Source organism: Sinocyclocheilus anshuiensis, unplaced genomic scaffold (genome assembly GCF_001515605.1).
Source record: "Sinocyclocheilus anshuiensis isolate Anshui unplaced genomic scaffold, SAMN03320099.WGS_v1.1 scaffold1184, whole genome shotgun sequence".
Classification (NCBI taxonomy): Eukaryota; Metazoa; Chordata; class Actinopteri; order Cypriniformes; family Cyprinidae; genus Sinocyclocheilus; species Sinocyclocheilus anshuiensis.
In genome coordinates this window covers 1,208,541-1,222,188 of record NW_015547647.1, presented here as the reverse complement: position 1 = coordinate 1,222,188, position 13,648 = coordinate 1,208,541, and the positions used below count along the sequence as shown (strand labels likewise).

The window sequence follows — 13,648 nt, the reverse complement described above, 5'->3', positions numbered from 1 at the left end:
AGAAATCATAAATAATTGTTGAACAAAAAGTATATATTAAATACATAATTTTATTTAAATATTGTAAATATTGGTTAGGCATTTTCCAATTGTGTCTATTAGCAGCTGTGTACCAATGAATTAACTAGTTGCAAGACATCTAGCATGTTTCTTTAAGTGTTTCTACTGTATCTACATGCTCTTTACCCTGTTCTGATGTCCTTCCAGCTTCTTGATGGGACACTTGCGCAGATCTCCGGCCATGTCGCTGTATGTCTGGGGTCTGGCGGTGTTGTCTTTCTCAGAGACTGCCAGGGCCTGGACCAGCTGTTGTGCTGCCCATTGTCGGTGTCTGCTGGTCAGCCTGGCCGACAGGGCACAGGCAGCGAGCGCATTAGCCAGCTCCAGCGGCCCGACCCGCATCCCCGCTTGAGAGAGTGGGGGACCTGCGGGTGGAGGGCTTCCGCCTTCTGTCCAAAGACATGTGAAGTTAATTAGGATAAATTAATTCCAAATCATTAATTGCCATTTAAAAATGATATATGGGTACCTAAGTGAGTCACTAGAATTAAAATCAGCAGGGTTCCCAAAACTTTTGACCACTGTTCATGACTTTTCCATAAGATTTCCAGTCATTCATGATTACTGGTTATTTAATTATTTGCTTGTTTGTTTGTTTATGTATTATTTTGGTAGACTGCATTCTCAAGGAATAACTTTTAACCAATTACATATTTTAGAGATAAGCATAACTAGAAAATATTTACATTCACTACAGACCTTTCCTTATGATTTCAGATTTTTCTATGACTTTTCCAGACCTGGTAATCATATGCAAAATTCCCTGATACTTCAATAAACAGTTTAAGCAAAAAATATACATTTCCTGATACTTACAGGATTTCCATGACAGTGATATTTATGAAAAGTCAATAAAAACAAAAAATGTATGAAATAATAAAAATGTTAAATTAAAATAACAAAAAAATAAATTCCTAAGACTTACAGGATTTCCATGATAGTGAGACATATTCGTTTTTTTTTTTCTTTCATTTTTATATTTTACTATAAATATTGTCATGTGACCATTAACTGAAAAGGAACCATGAATTTGCGAATGTCTTGTTAAAAGATTGTAATTATTATTAAAATAAATATTAACTTAAAATGTAATAAAAATGTCAAATTTAAAATAAATCAAAAAAAGAAAATATCCTTGCAGGATTTACATGACAGTGGGATTTATAAAAATTTCCCATATACACACACACACACACACACACACACATATATTACATATATATATATATATATATATACATACATACAATTAAATAATAAAATGTAAACACAAATAATCTGAAAAAATATTGATATATTATTAAATAATAAAATGTAAACACTTAAATAATTTGAAAATTATTAAAATAAATTGTATTAATATTTCATATTTTACTATAAATATGTTATTTGTTTACCAACATGTCATGTGACCATTAACTGGCAATAAAAATAAAAAAAAACAACTGCGTTGTTCAGTTTTTGAAATATTAACTTAAAATGTCAGGATGTACTTCAATTAAATATTTCAGGTCCAAGAGGTTTTGGAAGACAACAAAGTTTGGAAATCGCTGGTCTAAAATAAACAAAATGTTTCTGAAACATTTAAAACATATGTACGTTTTTTAGTCTAGAAAATATAAAAAAAAAAATTTGTTACCCTTTGATTCACTGGATTCACTTCTTTCCACATTATAACGGTATCGGACACCTTTTTCTGTCAGGAGAGACACTAGACTCTGTGTGACCAGGAAGGTGGGCGGGGTTAGTTCTCTTGGCTCCTGTGACGCCCCCTTGAGGACGGAGCTTTGCCTCACCCTCTGCTGCGGATCGGTGATAGCGCTGATGTTCATCCCTGTAGCTGCTGCCATGAGATCCTGAGAGGAAGGACATGCAGGTGAGACAGCATGATTAGGCAGAAGACAGGATGATTAAACAAACTGAAAGTAGAGAATGATAAGTAGCAAGGATAATGAGGTGAGAAACATTAACGGAGGAGACAAGAAAGATGGATGGGAAGGAGGAGAGAGAGAGAGAGAGTGCGTACCTGAGTGCAGATGTCCACTAACTCTCTGTAGGCAGCAGGACTGTGGGACACTAAACTGCCGATAGCTGAGCTGAGGAAGGACAGGAAGGCGGAGTCTGTGCGATCGCTCACAAAGCCACGCCCCACTCCCTGCTGGTCCACGCTTGTGTGGACACGCCCCCCCGCTGCCAGACACATCAGCCGCACCAGGATACGGATGTCAGCCAGACCAAAAGCCTCCAGACCACTGGACTGATTACACACCGAACTACTGAAACACACAGTGATAGACAAAGTTTTGAAGAGACATATCATATTGCACAGCAACAATGTGTATATGCATATACACAAACATATATGAAACCTAAAAACATTGCAATGTAACAAAAGTAATGACAGATAACTTCTTCTGTATTATGTATATCTGAAACAGATTATTGAAAAAGAATAAAAAAAAAAAAATGAAGGGCTCATCATAAAGATTTTGAATAGACAAGTTAGTCAAATAAAATGAAATGGCCCAGGGAAGAGTAACACATTTGTGATTAATGAGTATGATGTTGATGAGTGAATGATGGAACTCTGCAAGGCTCAGATTCCGAGCAGGTCAGACAGACATTGATGGAGCCTTCGCAGTATGAAATGTCAGATTCGATGTGAAGGAGATCACAGAGCAGATGATATATTTTGTGCCGAGGGAAGTCAGGAATGAGTGGTTGTTACCTGGTGGAGGTCTGTGAGAGAGCTCTCATCACCATACTGTAGGCCAGCAGGATCTGAGCGGTGGAGGTGACTCTCCTTAGAGCCAACAGTCTCTCCTGGGGCTCCCGCAGGGATGCTGCCTGCTCCCCGAGACTCAGAGGAACCGAGGAGCTCTTCAGCTCGGTGCTGACAACACCTACACACAGAAACAAATGACAACCTGCTCTAATTTACTGAGATTTTAGAAAGCTCTTGTAGGAAATATGAAACTAAATGAGAACATTACCTTTGTAAAGCAGGTTGTTATTGCTGCTGACCGAGCCACTGACGAGGGATCCGAGTGGGTCGTGTTCAGTGAAGGGGATTGGGTCGGGCACGGGCTTCTTCTCACTCAGACCCAAAGGTCTCAGAAGAATCCCAAAGTCCTCCAAACCTGTAAGCCGGTCTGAGTCCGAGTCTTCCTGGTTACCTAGATCCCACTCATCTAATACAGACACATTTAAATCATTACGCATTCATTTAATAAACTGCACAGTGTTTGTTATTTAAAAGTTTGCACAAATACCTTCTGATGTACCATCTAATTGACCAATTAGATCAGACACCAAACCTCTTGCCCTGAAAAAACAACATCTGGGTTGTTATACAGCAAAAGCCAATGGCTACAACATGTTCACTGTTTCCTCATCTTCACCTGTCCTGTTTGGAGCTCATAACCCCCAGGTTGGAGGACAGGTACTTTTCCCTGCATGCAGTGCACAGGAGGTAGTATGGGCTGCCCGATCCGCATTCGCCTCCGAACCAGCCGTCCACGTAGGCCCCGTTGCTGCGGTAACCACGGCGACCGGCGCTCTGACCACAGCCTGGGTGGTGACGCTTCATGTGGTTGTTGAACTGCAGGGTGAGAGTGTTACACAGCTCACACTCCACCATCTCATTGGGCTCTGGGTGCTCTTCTCTTCCCTGAGACAAAAAGAGACGCGTGTTCACTCAACATTGAGATACTGCGAGAGAGAAATGAAAAACACATTCATAAATGGACAAATAATATTAAAAGAAAAACAGACAGATAGAATAATAAAACAAACAAAATAATTCACACAAAACGATAAAATAAATTATAAATAGGATGGAAAAAATTATAGACGACAAAATAATATGATAGATACAACCCCAATTCCAAAAATTTTGTAAAATGCAATAAAAATAAAGAATCTGTGATTTGTTAATTCTCTTTAACCTTAATTTAATTGACACAAGTACAAAGAAAAGATTTACAAAGTTTTCACTGACCAACCAAATTGTATTTTGTAAGCATAAACAAATTTTGATTTTGATGGCTGCAACACACTCCAAAAATGTTGGGACAGAGGCATGTTTACCACTGTGTCACATCAACTTTCCTTTTAATTACAATGTTTAATCGTTTGAGAATTTGAGGATATCGTTAAAGTTTTGCATGCAAAATTTTTATCCAATCTTGCTTGATACAAGATTTCAGCTGCTCATCAGTCTGTAGTCGTTATTGTCTAATTCTCATTTTCATGATGGGCCACACATTTTCAATAGGAGACAGATCTGCTGGCCAGTCAGTCACATTCACTCTGTGTCCACAAAAGTACGCTGTTGTAGCACATGCACATGCATGTAGCACCTGCTATTGTCTTGATCTAATAACCATGGACTTCCCATGAAAGACGTCATCATGATGGCAGTTGTATGTTGCTGTACAATTCCAATATATGCCTCCATGTCAATGGTACCGTCGCAAATATTCCAGTCACCCATGCCGTTTGCTCTGCTGCACCCCCATACCATGACAGACGCTTGCTTTCGCATCTGTCGCTGATGAAAGTCTGGATGGTCCCTTTGGTCTTTAGGACTGAGAACTCTACATCCATTTTTCCCAGAAACAAGTTGAAACGTGGACTCATCTGACAACAGCACACATTTCCACTGTCTTTTTGACTATCTGAGATGAGCTCTGGCCCAGAGAACCCTGCGGCATCACTGCATAGAATTGATGTATAGCTTTATCCTAGAGTAACAGAGATTCAAGTTGCATTTATTGATGCAGCGGCAGTCTGTGGTAAATGACAGCGGTTTTCTAAAGTACTCCTGAGCCCATGTGGCTATATTTAACACCGCAGCATGACGGTTTCTTATGCAATGCCATTTGAGGACTCAAAGGTCATGCGCATTCACCTAAGGTTTCCTGCCTTGCCCTACACAGACTGAGATTTCTCTGGATTCTTTGAATCTTTTCACAATATTATGTATGGTATTTGGTGAAAGACCTAAATTCTTTGCGATTTTGCATTGAGAAATGTGATTTTTGTTTTATTTGACACTTGTCTCATAAAATTTGGCACAAAGTGGCTTTGCTGGCAAAGACTGAGATGCTCCTTTAATACCCAAACATGATCCCCTCACCTATTACTAATTCACCGGCTTATTGTGGACTGTTTCAAAACAGTTTAATTGGGATATTCTATAACCTTTTCACTATTATTTTGCCTCTGTACCAACTTTTTTGGAGTGTGTTCCAGCCATTAACATCAAAATGTGTTCATATTTACAAAATGCATTTAAGCTGGTCAGTGAAAACATTGGAAATCTTTTTGGTAACACTTTATTTTATGGTGTCCTTGTTACACATGTTACATGTACTTAGTATAGTAATAACAATAAATTATGCATAATTACATGCAACTAACCCTAAACCAAACCCTCATCCTAACCGTAACCATATAGTAGGTACATGTAGTTACTTAATATTACTCAGTACTTAAATGTATATATACACTGTAACAAGGACACTCTAAAATAAAGTGTAACCAACTTTTCTTTGTACTTTTGTCAATTAAATAAAAGTTACAGGTTCTTGATTTCACTGCATTTTACAAAACGTCCCAACTTTTTTGGAATTGGGTTTGTAGATAGAAGGAATGATAGAACGATAGAAAAACAGAATAAATGACAGAACGATAAATAGAAGGAATGACAGAATTATAGATAGAACAACAGAACGAAAGGCAGACAGAACGAGAGAACGTAATGAGAGAATGATAGATAGAACGATAGATAGAACGATAGAACAATAGATAGACTAAACAGATGTAACACAACAGAACGATATATATAACCAACGAAAGAACTATAGGTAGAAAGAATGGTAGATAAAATGATAGATAGGAAAAAACAACAGATAAAACAAACGATAGACAGACAGAAAGACAGATAGTGTCTCCAGTACCTCTACCATCCACAGCGTGTCCCTCTCAGAGGTGATGAACTCTGGGGTGAGCAGCTCCTCATACGGTTCTTCCTGGTACGGATCATCCATGTAGCCCAGCTCTGAGTCGTCTTCAGCAGCAAACGGGTGCGTTTCAGCCCGCTCTGGCCACTCTGCCACTCCCACATCCTGTCTGTACAGCGATGGGACAGGACTGGGCGACGGGGAGTCTGAAACAAACCAGACAGATGAGCAAACTCACCCTTGCTGAATAAAAAAATAATAATTTTTAAAGACACCAAACTTTTGAATGTTACTGTATGTGACTCTGACCTGCTCTCCTGAAGGAAGTTCTCTGACTTACTCCGGACCGCTGCCTCCGCGCAGGTGGAGGTCTGTTCCTGGTGAGGTGAACATCTAAGAATTTCTCTCTCTCCACCAAGTCCAAACCTGCCAACAGACTGGAAAGCACATCGGGAATACACACAATGAATAATTGGAAATGAGCCCATGTGGTGTGCTCTGTTTATACCACAGTGTTTGGCAAATTTAGTAGGTCGGTGTGATCTTGCAAACATGACATTTGTATACTGTGCTACTATACATACTGTAAACTAGAAATAGAAAGAGTAGTATGGTACCGAAAGCAGACACCGAAGCCAAGTGGCAGTCAAGGTTGGTCAGGACTTAATATGCTGGATTAATATGCAAGAGATCAGCTATCACTGGTTAGGATGTAGAGAATGTGTGAATTCACCTCTCGTTGGGTTCTCTACTCTCCTGTACAGTCAGAGGAGCTGGAGACTCAGGGCACTGGACCGTCTCTGGCCCTTCAGATGAGGGCGTATCAGCGGCGCCCCCTGCAAACGAGCCCTCTCCTGCCTGCTGCTCCTCTGTGATGGGATGTTCCAGCATCCAGCTCGCCAACACCTCGATGGTGCGTGAGTCCACCTCTCCAGTGACCCCTGAGAGAGGTCACAAAAAGGTCAGGGAGAATACTCAAAAAAATGTTTAGACACACTTGACTGACTGAATGTTTCTCGTGATCTTAAAAACCATTTGGTCTGAAGGTGTATGATTAATGCTTGAAATTTGTCAAATATAAACAGTCTCTATTAATTAATTTCTTTTGAAATATTTCATTTTATTTTAAAAACGAACATAATGGAAGCAGACTTGTTGGACTAGAAATCTATGGAAGCTTGTTTCTACCATGGGATAATAATTGCAACATTTTATTATACAATTCAGACTTTTTTCCTCACAATTCTGTTTATATCTCAAAATTACGAGAAAAAAGTATGAACTTTGAGATAAAACGTCAATTTTGTTTCTGTGGCAGAAACAAAAAACAGAATATAAACTCTGAATTCTGAGGAAAAAAGTCAGAATTCTGAATTTATATCTCTCTGATAGATAAAACTAAATAATTGACTTATTTTAAAAGTTGGCTTTGCTAACAAAAAATACAAAAATATATAATTTAATTTTTGTGTAAATATGCAATAAAAATAATTATTACAAACACATACAAAATATTTATATAAATAAGCTGATTTTGTTGAACTGTGAACAGAGCATTCATAACACAAAATAAGACTTCATGCAGTGCTCCACTAATATTTCCCATGATTCAGCTGAGTGTTTCAGTGGGGAAGAACAACGAGGAGTGAATTGAAGCAGGATCTCATAGGGAAGTGTAATGAGTGTATCTACTGCAATAACAGCATCATCAGCAATCAGCAGTAAATAATTAGAGACTAAAAGAAAAAAAAATACAATAATAAAAAAAAATAATCAAAAGTACAAAACTCAACATAATTATCCATCTCTTCTAGTTGTGAATAACTGCACTGCAGTCACTGGTTTCTTAATCTTTGAAAATTCCATATAACATTGTAACATGATTGTCTCCTTTAGCAGGTAAGAATGAGTCTGGCTAGATGTTGCAAGCACTCGCTGGTACCTGCTGCCTCCATGGCCCTGTAGATGTGTCTCATTGAGAAGCCCATTTCAAGCAAGCGCACTGGGACAAACATTTGGGGCTGTTCTGAAGGACAGAAATGAAAATATTCAGTGATGCATCAAAACGTATCTGGACTGGGCTGACTGATGCAGTCAGTCAGGTAAATATGATTTTTTTTAAATGATTTATTTAGACAGTATCTGCATTCAAAAAATAAAGAACTGTGCTAGAGAAGGCAAGGGAACTTTTTGGTCAACAAAATGACACATGGACTACAAATTCCATTACTTATTTTATTTTATTTTTTTACACATAATAAAGTTCAATATCTGAGGCCACTTTGAAAATCAGGATTTTTTTTAAATTTACATGAAATAGTTTCATATAAAATGTAATATAATATAATTACAAATATTCAGAAAATTATAAATAAATTAGGGTAATATTTCTAAGTCACTAATCAAATTTGTGTTATTAAAAAACTAACTAACACATTCTGAAATTTTACTTTAATTATATTAATTTTTATATATTAATTTTAAGTATTTTTCAATTTACCTTTCACACAGACTGATACACTGATAATATAATTAAATATATTAAGTGTAATATAAAAATATAATTTAAGTCTTAAAAAAAAAAAAAAAAAATTGAAAAGCAATATTTTTCAGTAGTAGTCTCAGAGTTTTGGACCCCAGTGCATAAAAAATATAAATATATTTATAAAATAAATTGGTAATTTATTGTGAGATTCAAGGTGCCATTCAATAGGGTGTAAAGATGCACAAAAAATGTTTGCAATCGGTGAGTACAGTATGTAACAAACCAAAAAATCGTTCCAAAGCAAGACTCACGTGTAAAACATGCACAGGCATCAGGGTTAAGTTAAAGGGTTACATTTCTCAAGCTCTCCCACCTGGTGCTACATAAACCAGTCTTGACATAAGTTTCTAAAAACAAATTAAATAAATCGCTGGAACATCATCCGCTGACCAGATGAACTGTGTCCATGGATGCCACATGCAGGACATCCACTTACTACGCCCTTGTATTCCAGAGTTTGTCTGGACGTCTTACCCACGGGGGTCCTGGTCTGTCCGCAGGGCTCCAGGAAGCTGGTCTGTTGCTCAGTGAAGCCCTCACAGGACGCTGAGCTCGTCAGGCTGAGCCCGGGGGGCAGAACCGGACTGTGGACGAGACCTGCCAATGTGGGAAAACGCGCCAGCACCATCCGCCTAGAGGAGCCCAGCCACACACACATGCACACACAGACACAGGAGAACCGCTAGCACCTGCTCTAGAGCAAACCTTCAGCTTGAGCATGTGTTATGTTGAGGTATAAATCACTCTCGTGTCATTAAGCCATACTCAGACACTTGAAGTTAAGAGGAGCATGTGTTTATAAGGTTATAACACACACAGTCACGGATTTACACACACTCACCTGTATTCTCACTCACACTCTCAGTAACCTGTGTGTGAGTGTGTGTCTCAGTTGATGGCGATCTGGAGTGTGAACATCCAGACATGTCAGAGAGTTTACCGTGTGTGTGTGTGTGTGTGTGTGTGTGTGTGTGTGTGTTTGAGACAGTCTGAAACACTGTCTCATATCCCTTTCTTTCAAATTGACATTGAATGGCACAGTTATTAAAAAAACCATACACATATTACGTGCCAGAACAATTACATTTCAGATGTTACACAAAGTTTATCAAAAAATTACCATTACTTTAAAGTACTTTATAATTACTTCACTAATTCATAGGTTCCTTTATTATACACTTTTTACATTTTAATAATTGGGCTTGGATGAAAAAGAAACTCACTGTAGCAGGTTGATGGGCAGAAAAGGGTTAAAGTTATCCAGGCCGTCAGCCTGCAGGGCGGTGAGGAGCGAGGCTGTGAGGTCATTGGTGGAGGGTGAAGCTGATTGGCCGAAGATGGCAGTGCCTTCAGAGCCGTTGCTGTAAAGCGACACTGAACTGGAGGACTTGGACACGGGCTGAGAGGACGGGTGCCCTCCTGAATCTATGTACACAGACACAAATCAACAAGTAGTCAAATTAATTAATATACAAAAAACAAATATTAAAATTAAAATTCTATATTATTATTAGTAGTAGTAGTAGTAGCTATTATACAGACGTTTGCCTTTCTAAGCTATATGAAATATTACTACTACTATTAAATTATTATATTAAATTTACTAAATTAAATTACTAAATATTTTAATTAGTAAGTAAATAAAAAATATACTAATGATGATGATGATTTTTGTATATTTTGTGTCTTATTTTTACAGACTTTAGCCTTTTCATTATTTTATTAAATTATTATATTCAAATGATTAAAAGTAGAAATTAGTAGTTAGTAATTAGTTAGTAATAAGCAAATTATATTTATAAATAATAATAATAAACAAATAAAGACTAGTAATAATAATTGATTATTATTAGCTATTTTTCCAGACTTTTGCCTTTCTAAGCTATATTAAATACTACTACTTCTATTAATAATAACAAATTACATAATTGTATTAAAATTATTAAATTATGAATTTAAATAAAGTAATTAAAAAATAAACAATAGTAATAATAAAAAATATAATGATAATGATTATTATTATTGTATATTTTGTGTATTATTTTTACCAACCTTTGCCTTTCTTTTTATTATATTTAATTACTATATTAAAATTATTAAATGTTACTAAATTATAAATAAATAATTTTTAAAAAATCAGTAGTGATATTAATAATTATTTTTTATTATTGTTAGCTACTTTTACAGACTTTTGCCTATTAGCTATTTTTTTACTTTTGCCTTTTTGCCTATTAATAACAATCATAATACATTAAATCATTTTATTAAAATTGTTAAATTATATTAATAATAACAAATAAATAAATAAACAGCAGTAATATTTATAATGATAAATTAATTAAATTATTATATTAGTAAATTATTAAATGACATTATTGAATCATTATAAACAAATAAATAAACATTTTATTTATGTATTATTATTATTATTTTTATTATTAATACTACTACTACTACTACTACATGTCAAGTTAAAAAGTTTAAAGGGGTCATGAACTGAGAAATCAAATTTCCCTTGATCTTTTGACATAGAAGAGGTCAATGTACTATTAAAAACATCCTGTAAGTTTCAAAACTCAAAACTTTGTTGTTAGTTTAAAAACAGCTTTTATTGAAACCAAGTTCAGAAAACGACTCGTTTTGGAATGTGCCACTTTATGACGCAATAGTGTGGCTAAGCACCGCCTCCGCATGAGAAGATCAATGCCTGCTTCGACATCACTGCCTCTTTAGCCCCGCACACTGATACACGCTTGTAGTAGAGGAGACAAAATACTAGATTGACGCAAGCACAGTATCAACAGAACCATACAGAAGACATTACAACATTACAAGACACTGTGTAGTGTAAGTTGTAAAAAATACTCCTTGAATTGCCTTCCTTGTGATCCTAACATATCTAGATCGGACACGGGTGCTGTTGTGTCATGTCGCGAATCAATTTCTCTTTCAGGTCAGAAGCGGCGTGAATGCTTGTATTTCAGAAATAGAGCAGGACATCAGTTTACTGTCGGATAGTCGCGTTGCGCCGCTCGCGTCCGGTGTAAAATTAGCAAAGAACTCCAGACTGCATCAGTGAAACACTGTTTGTTTGTTTGCTTTACTTTGCTATGGATTCATCAACAAGACAGTATGATGCAGGCTTTTCAGCGAGACTGAAAGTAAACGATGATGCAGCGCTGAGTCTGACTAGAGTGGATCCAACAGTAATGTCACAACACATAAGTGTGAGTAAACGTATTTTTACCACTATTACATTGTCTGTTCCAGAACGTTTGACATATACTGTGTGTTGTTTTCCCATGTTGTTTTCAGAGTACGTCACAGCAACGTCCATCTGTTATTTTAACAAGCGAAACTGTAATCCAATCACAGCAGTGGGTGTTTACTTACGACTCTTGAATGTGCCCCGCCTATAGAAACAGATCGTTCTGCAGAGAGGCTCAAAAACAGGATAGAAAATAGCCTATTACTTCTAAATCATTAGGTTTTTTGATGTAGTCACACAAACATTATAAGTGAACCTCAGAGAACATTATACAATAATAAAAAATGCAGTTTATGACCCCTTTAATTATTATTATTCAACAGTAAAGGTAGTAAACAATTGAATAAACCATGTTGTTGCAAAAGCTCCAGACCTTTGCGTTCTTTGCTTCCATCCTCATGCAGTCTGCTCAACACTCCTTTAAAGATGATGATCTGGGCCCTCTCAAGGTCTGATAAAGCCATGGCCTGTTTGATCGGACAGGGTCTGACGGCCCACTTCACCATGCTCCGCACCACAAACTGCAACACAGAGCGCAGCTCGGCATTCTCCTCCCCTCCAGCAGAGGCCCTCGCTGGGTCGGGGCTACTTACATTGACCACTGCATCTGATTTGGGAACCAGGAGAAGATCAGTGAACTTCCCGCAGCTCAGAATGACAGCCAGAGATTTTAGCGCCCCCAAGAGGAGGTAGGAAATGCGGACTGCACGTAGTTCCAAAGCAAAAAAGTCCACCCTGGGTTGTGGTGCGAGAATTGGTGGACAGGGGGTGCCAGCAGGCTCCTCGTTTGACTGTACAAGGGGTCTGAACGTGTCATCTTGGTTCTCATGTCTCCTCTCTTCCACTTTATTTCTCTCTTCATCCACCGGACAGCTCATTCCCTCTTCGTCCATCATAATACGTGCAATGTCCTCATCCAAACGTCTCTCCAGCTCGCTACGTGGGCCGCCCTCTGAGCTGATCCGATTCCGTGGCAATCCAGATGTTTCGGATGATCCGGAAGGAGGCTCCTGCTCTTCCAAGATGCCAGTCATCAGGATGAGGTCGAACAACACGGATGGCTTGAGGCCACAGCAGCGGGACATGTCCAGCTGGGGGACATCACACGGCTCCAGGGAGGAGAGAGGCGTGTCGCTGGGTGACCAAGAATTCAGGAAGCTTTGGGTTAGTGGGACCACAGCAGGTCACAAGCAGTATGAAGATGAGGAGAGGAGTGAGACGGAAGGGGCAAGACAGAAATAAAAGAGTGGAAAGGCAAAGGATACCATGATTAGAAAAAAATGAAGGGGACAAAAGACAATACAAGAAAAGGGAAGTGAAGAAATCGAAAAGGAAAAAAGACGCATGCAACTGGCAAAAAGAACAGGACAGGTATAACATACAAAATATACAAAAATTACAATGGCATCTGAACATAGAAACTAATGACAGTGCTGAAGAACATTAAGTCATAAGGTACTACAATATTTTACTCTAAAACAAAAAATGAGGAACCTCCTTCCTAAAATATATATACATAAATATGTATACATACATTTATAATGTGTGAGAAAAAAATATTAAGTGTCATATTACAACGGCAACACATTTTTATAAAATGAAATGGTCTTTTATATGGCCACTGCACTGAAGTAAAACTAAATCAATGCAATATTAATGGGACAATATTTACTTCCAACCACTAATAAAATATTGTTAGATGTATAAGTCTTGCATATAAAAAAAAACATAAAAAATAATATATATAATAAATCTGATGTATTATATATATATATATATATATATATATTCGAAAATCGCTAGGTATTA

General features: G+C 37.3%; 1 protein-coding gene across 1 annotated transcript in view; it reads right to left on the bottom strand.

Annotated features, from left to right (window-relative positions):
* Nucleotides 1–13,648, bottom strand: part of LOC107701925 (probable E3 ubiquitin-protein ligase HERC1) — a 75,619-nt gene that overhangs the window by 20,383 nt on the left and 41,588 nt on the right. The window contains 14 exon segments of the mRNA XM_016504079.1: nucleotides 187–449; nucleotides 1,700–1,916; nucleotides 2,087–2,336; nucleotides 2,789–2,963; nucleotides 3,054–3,251; nucleotides 3,333–3,385; nucleotides 3,462–3,730; nucleotides 6,024–6,232; nucleotides 6,336–6,463; nucleotides 6,760–6,967; nucleotides 7,969–8,052; nucleotides 9,046–9,203; nucleotides 9,795–9,996; nucleotides 12,213–12,997. Coding sequence (XP_016359565.1) covers nucleotides 187–449; nucleotides 1,700–1,916; nucleotides 2,087–2,336; nucleotides 2,789–2,963; nucleotides 3,054–3,251; nucleotides 3,333–3,385; nucleotides 3,462–3,730; nucleotides 6,024–6,232; nucleotides 6,336–6,463; nucleotides 6,760–6,967; nucleotides 7,969–8,052; nucleotides 9,046–9,203; nucleotides 9,795–9,996; nucleotides 12,213–12,997 — 3,199 coding nt within the window.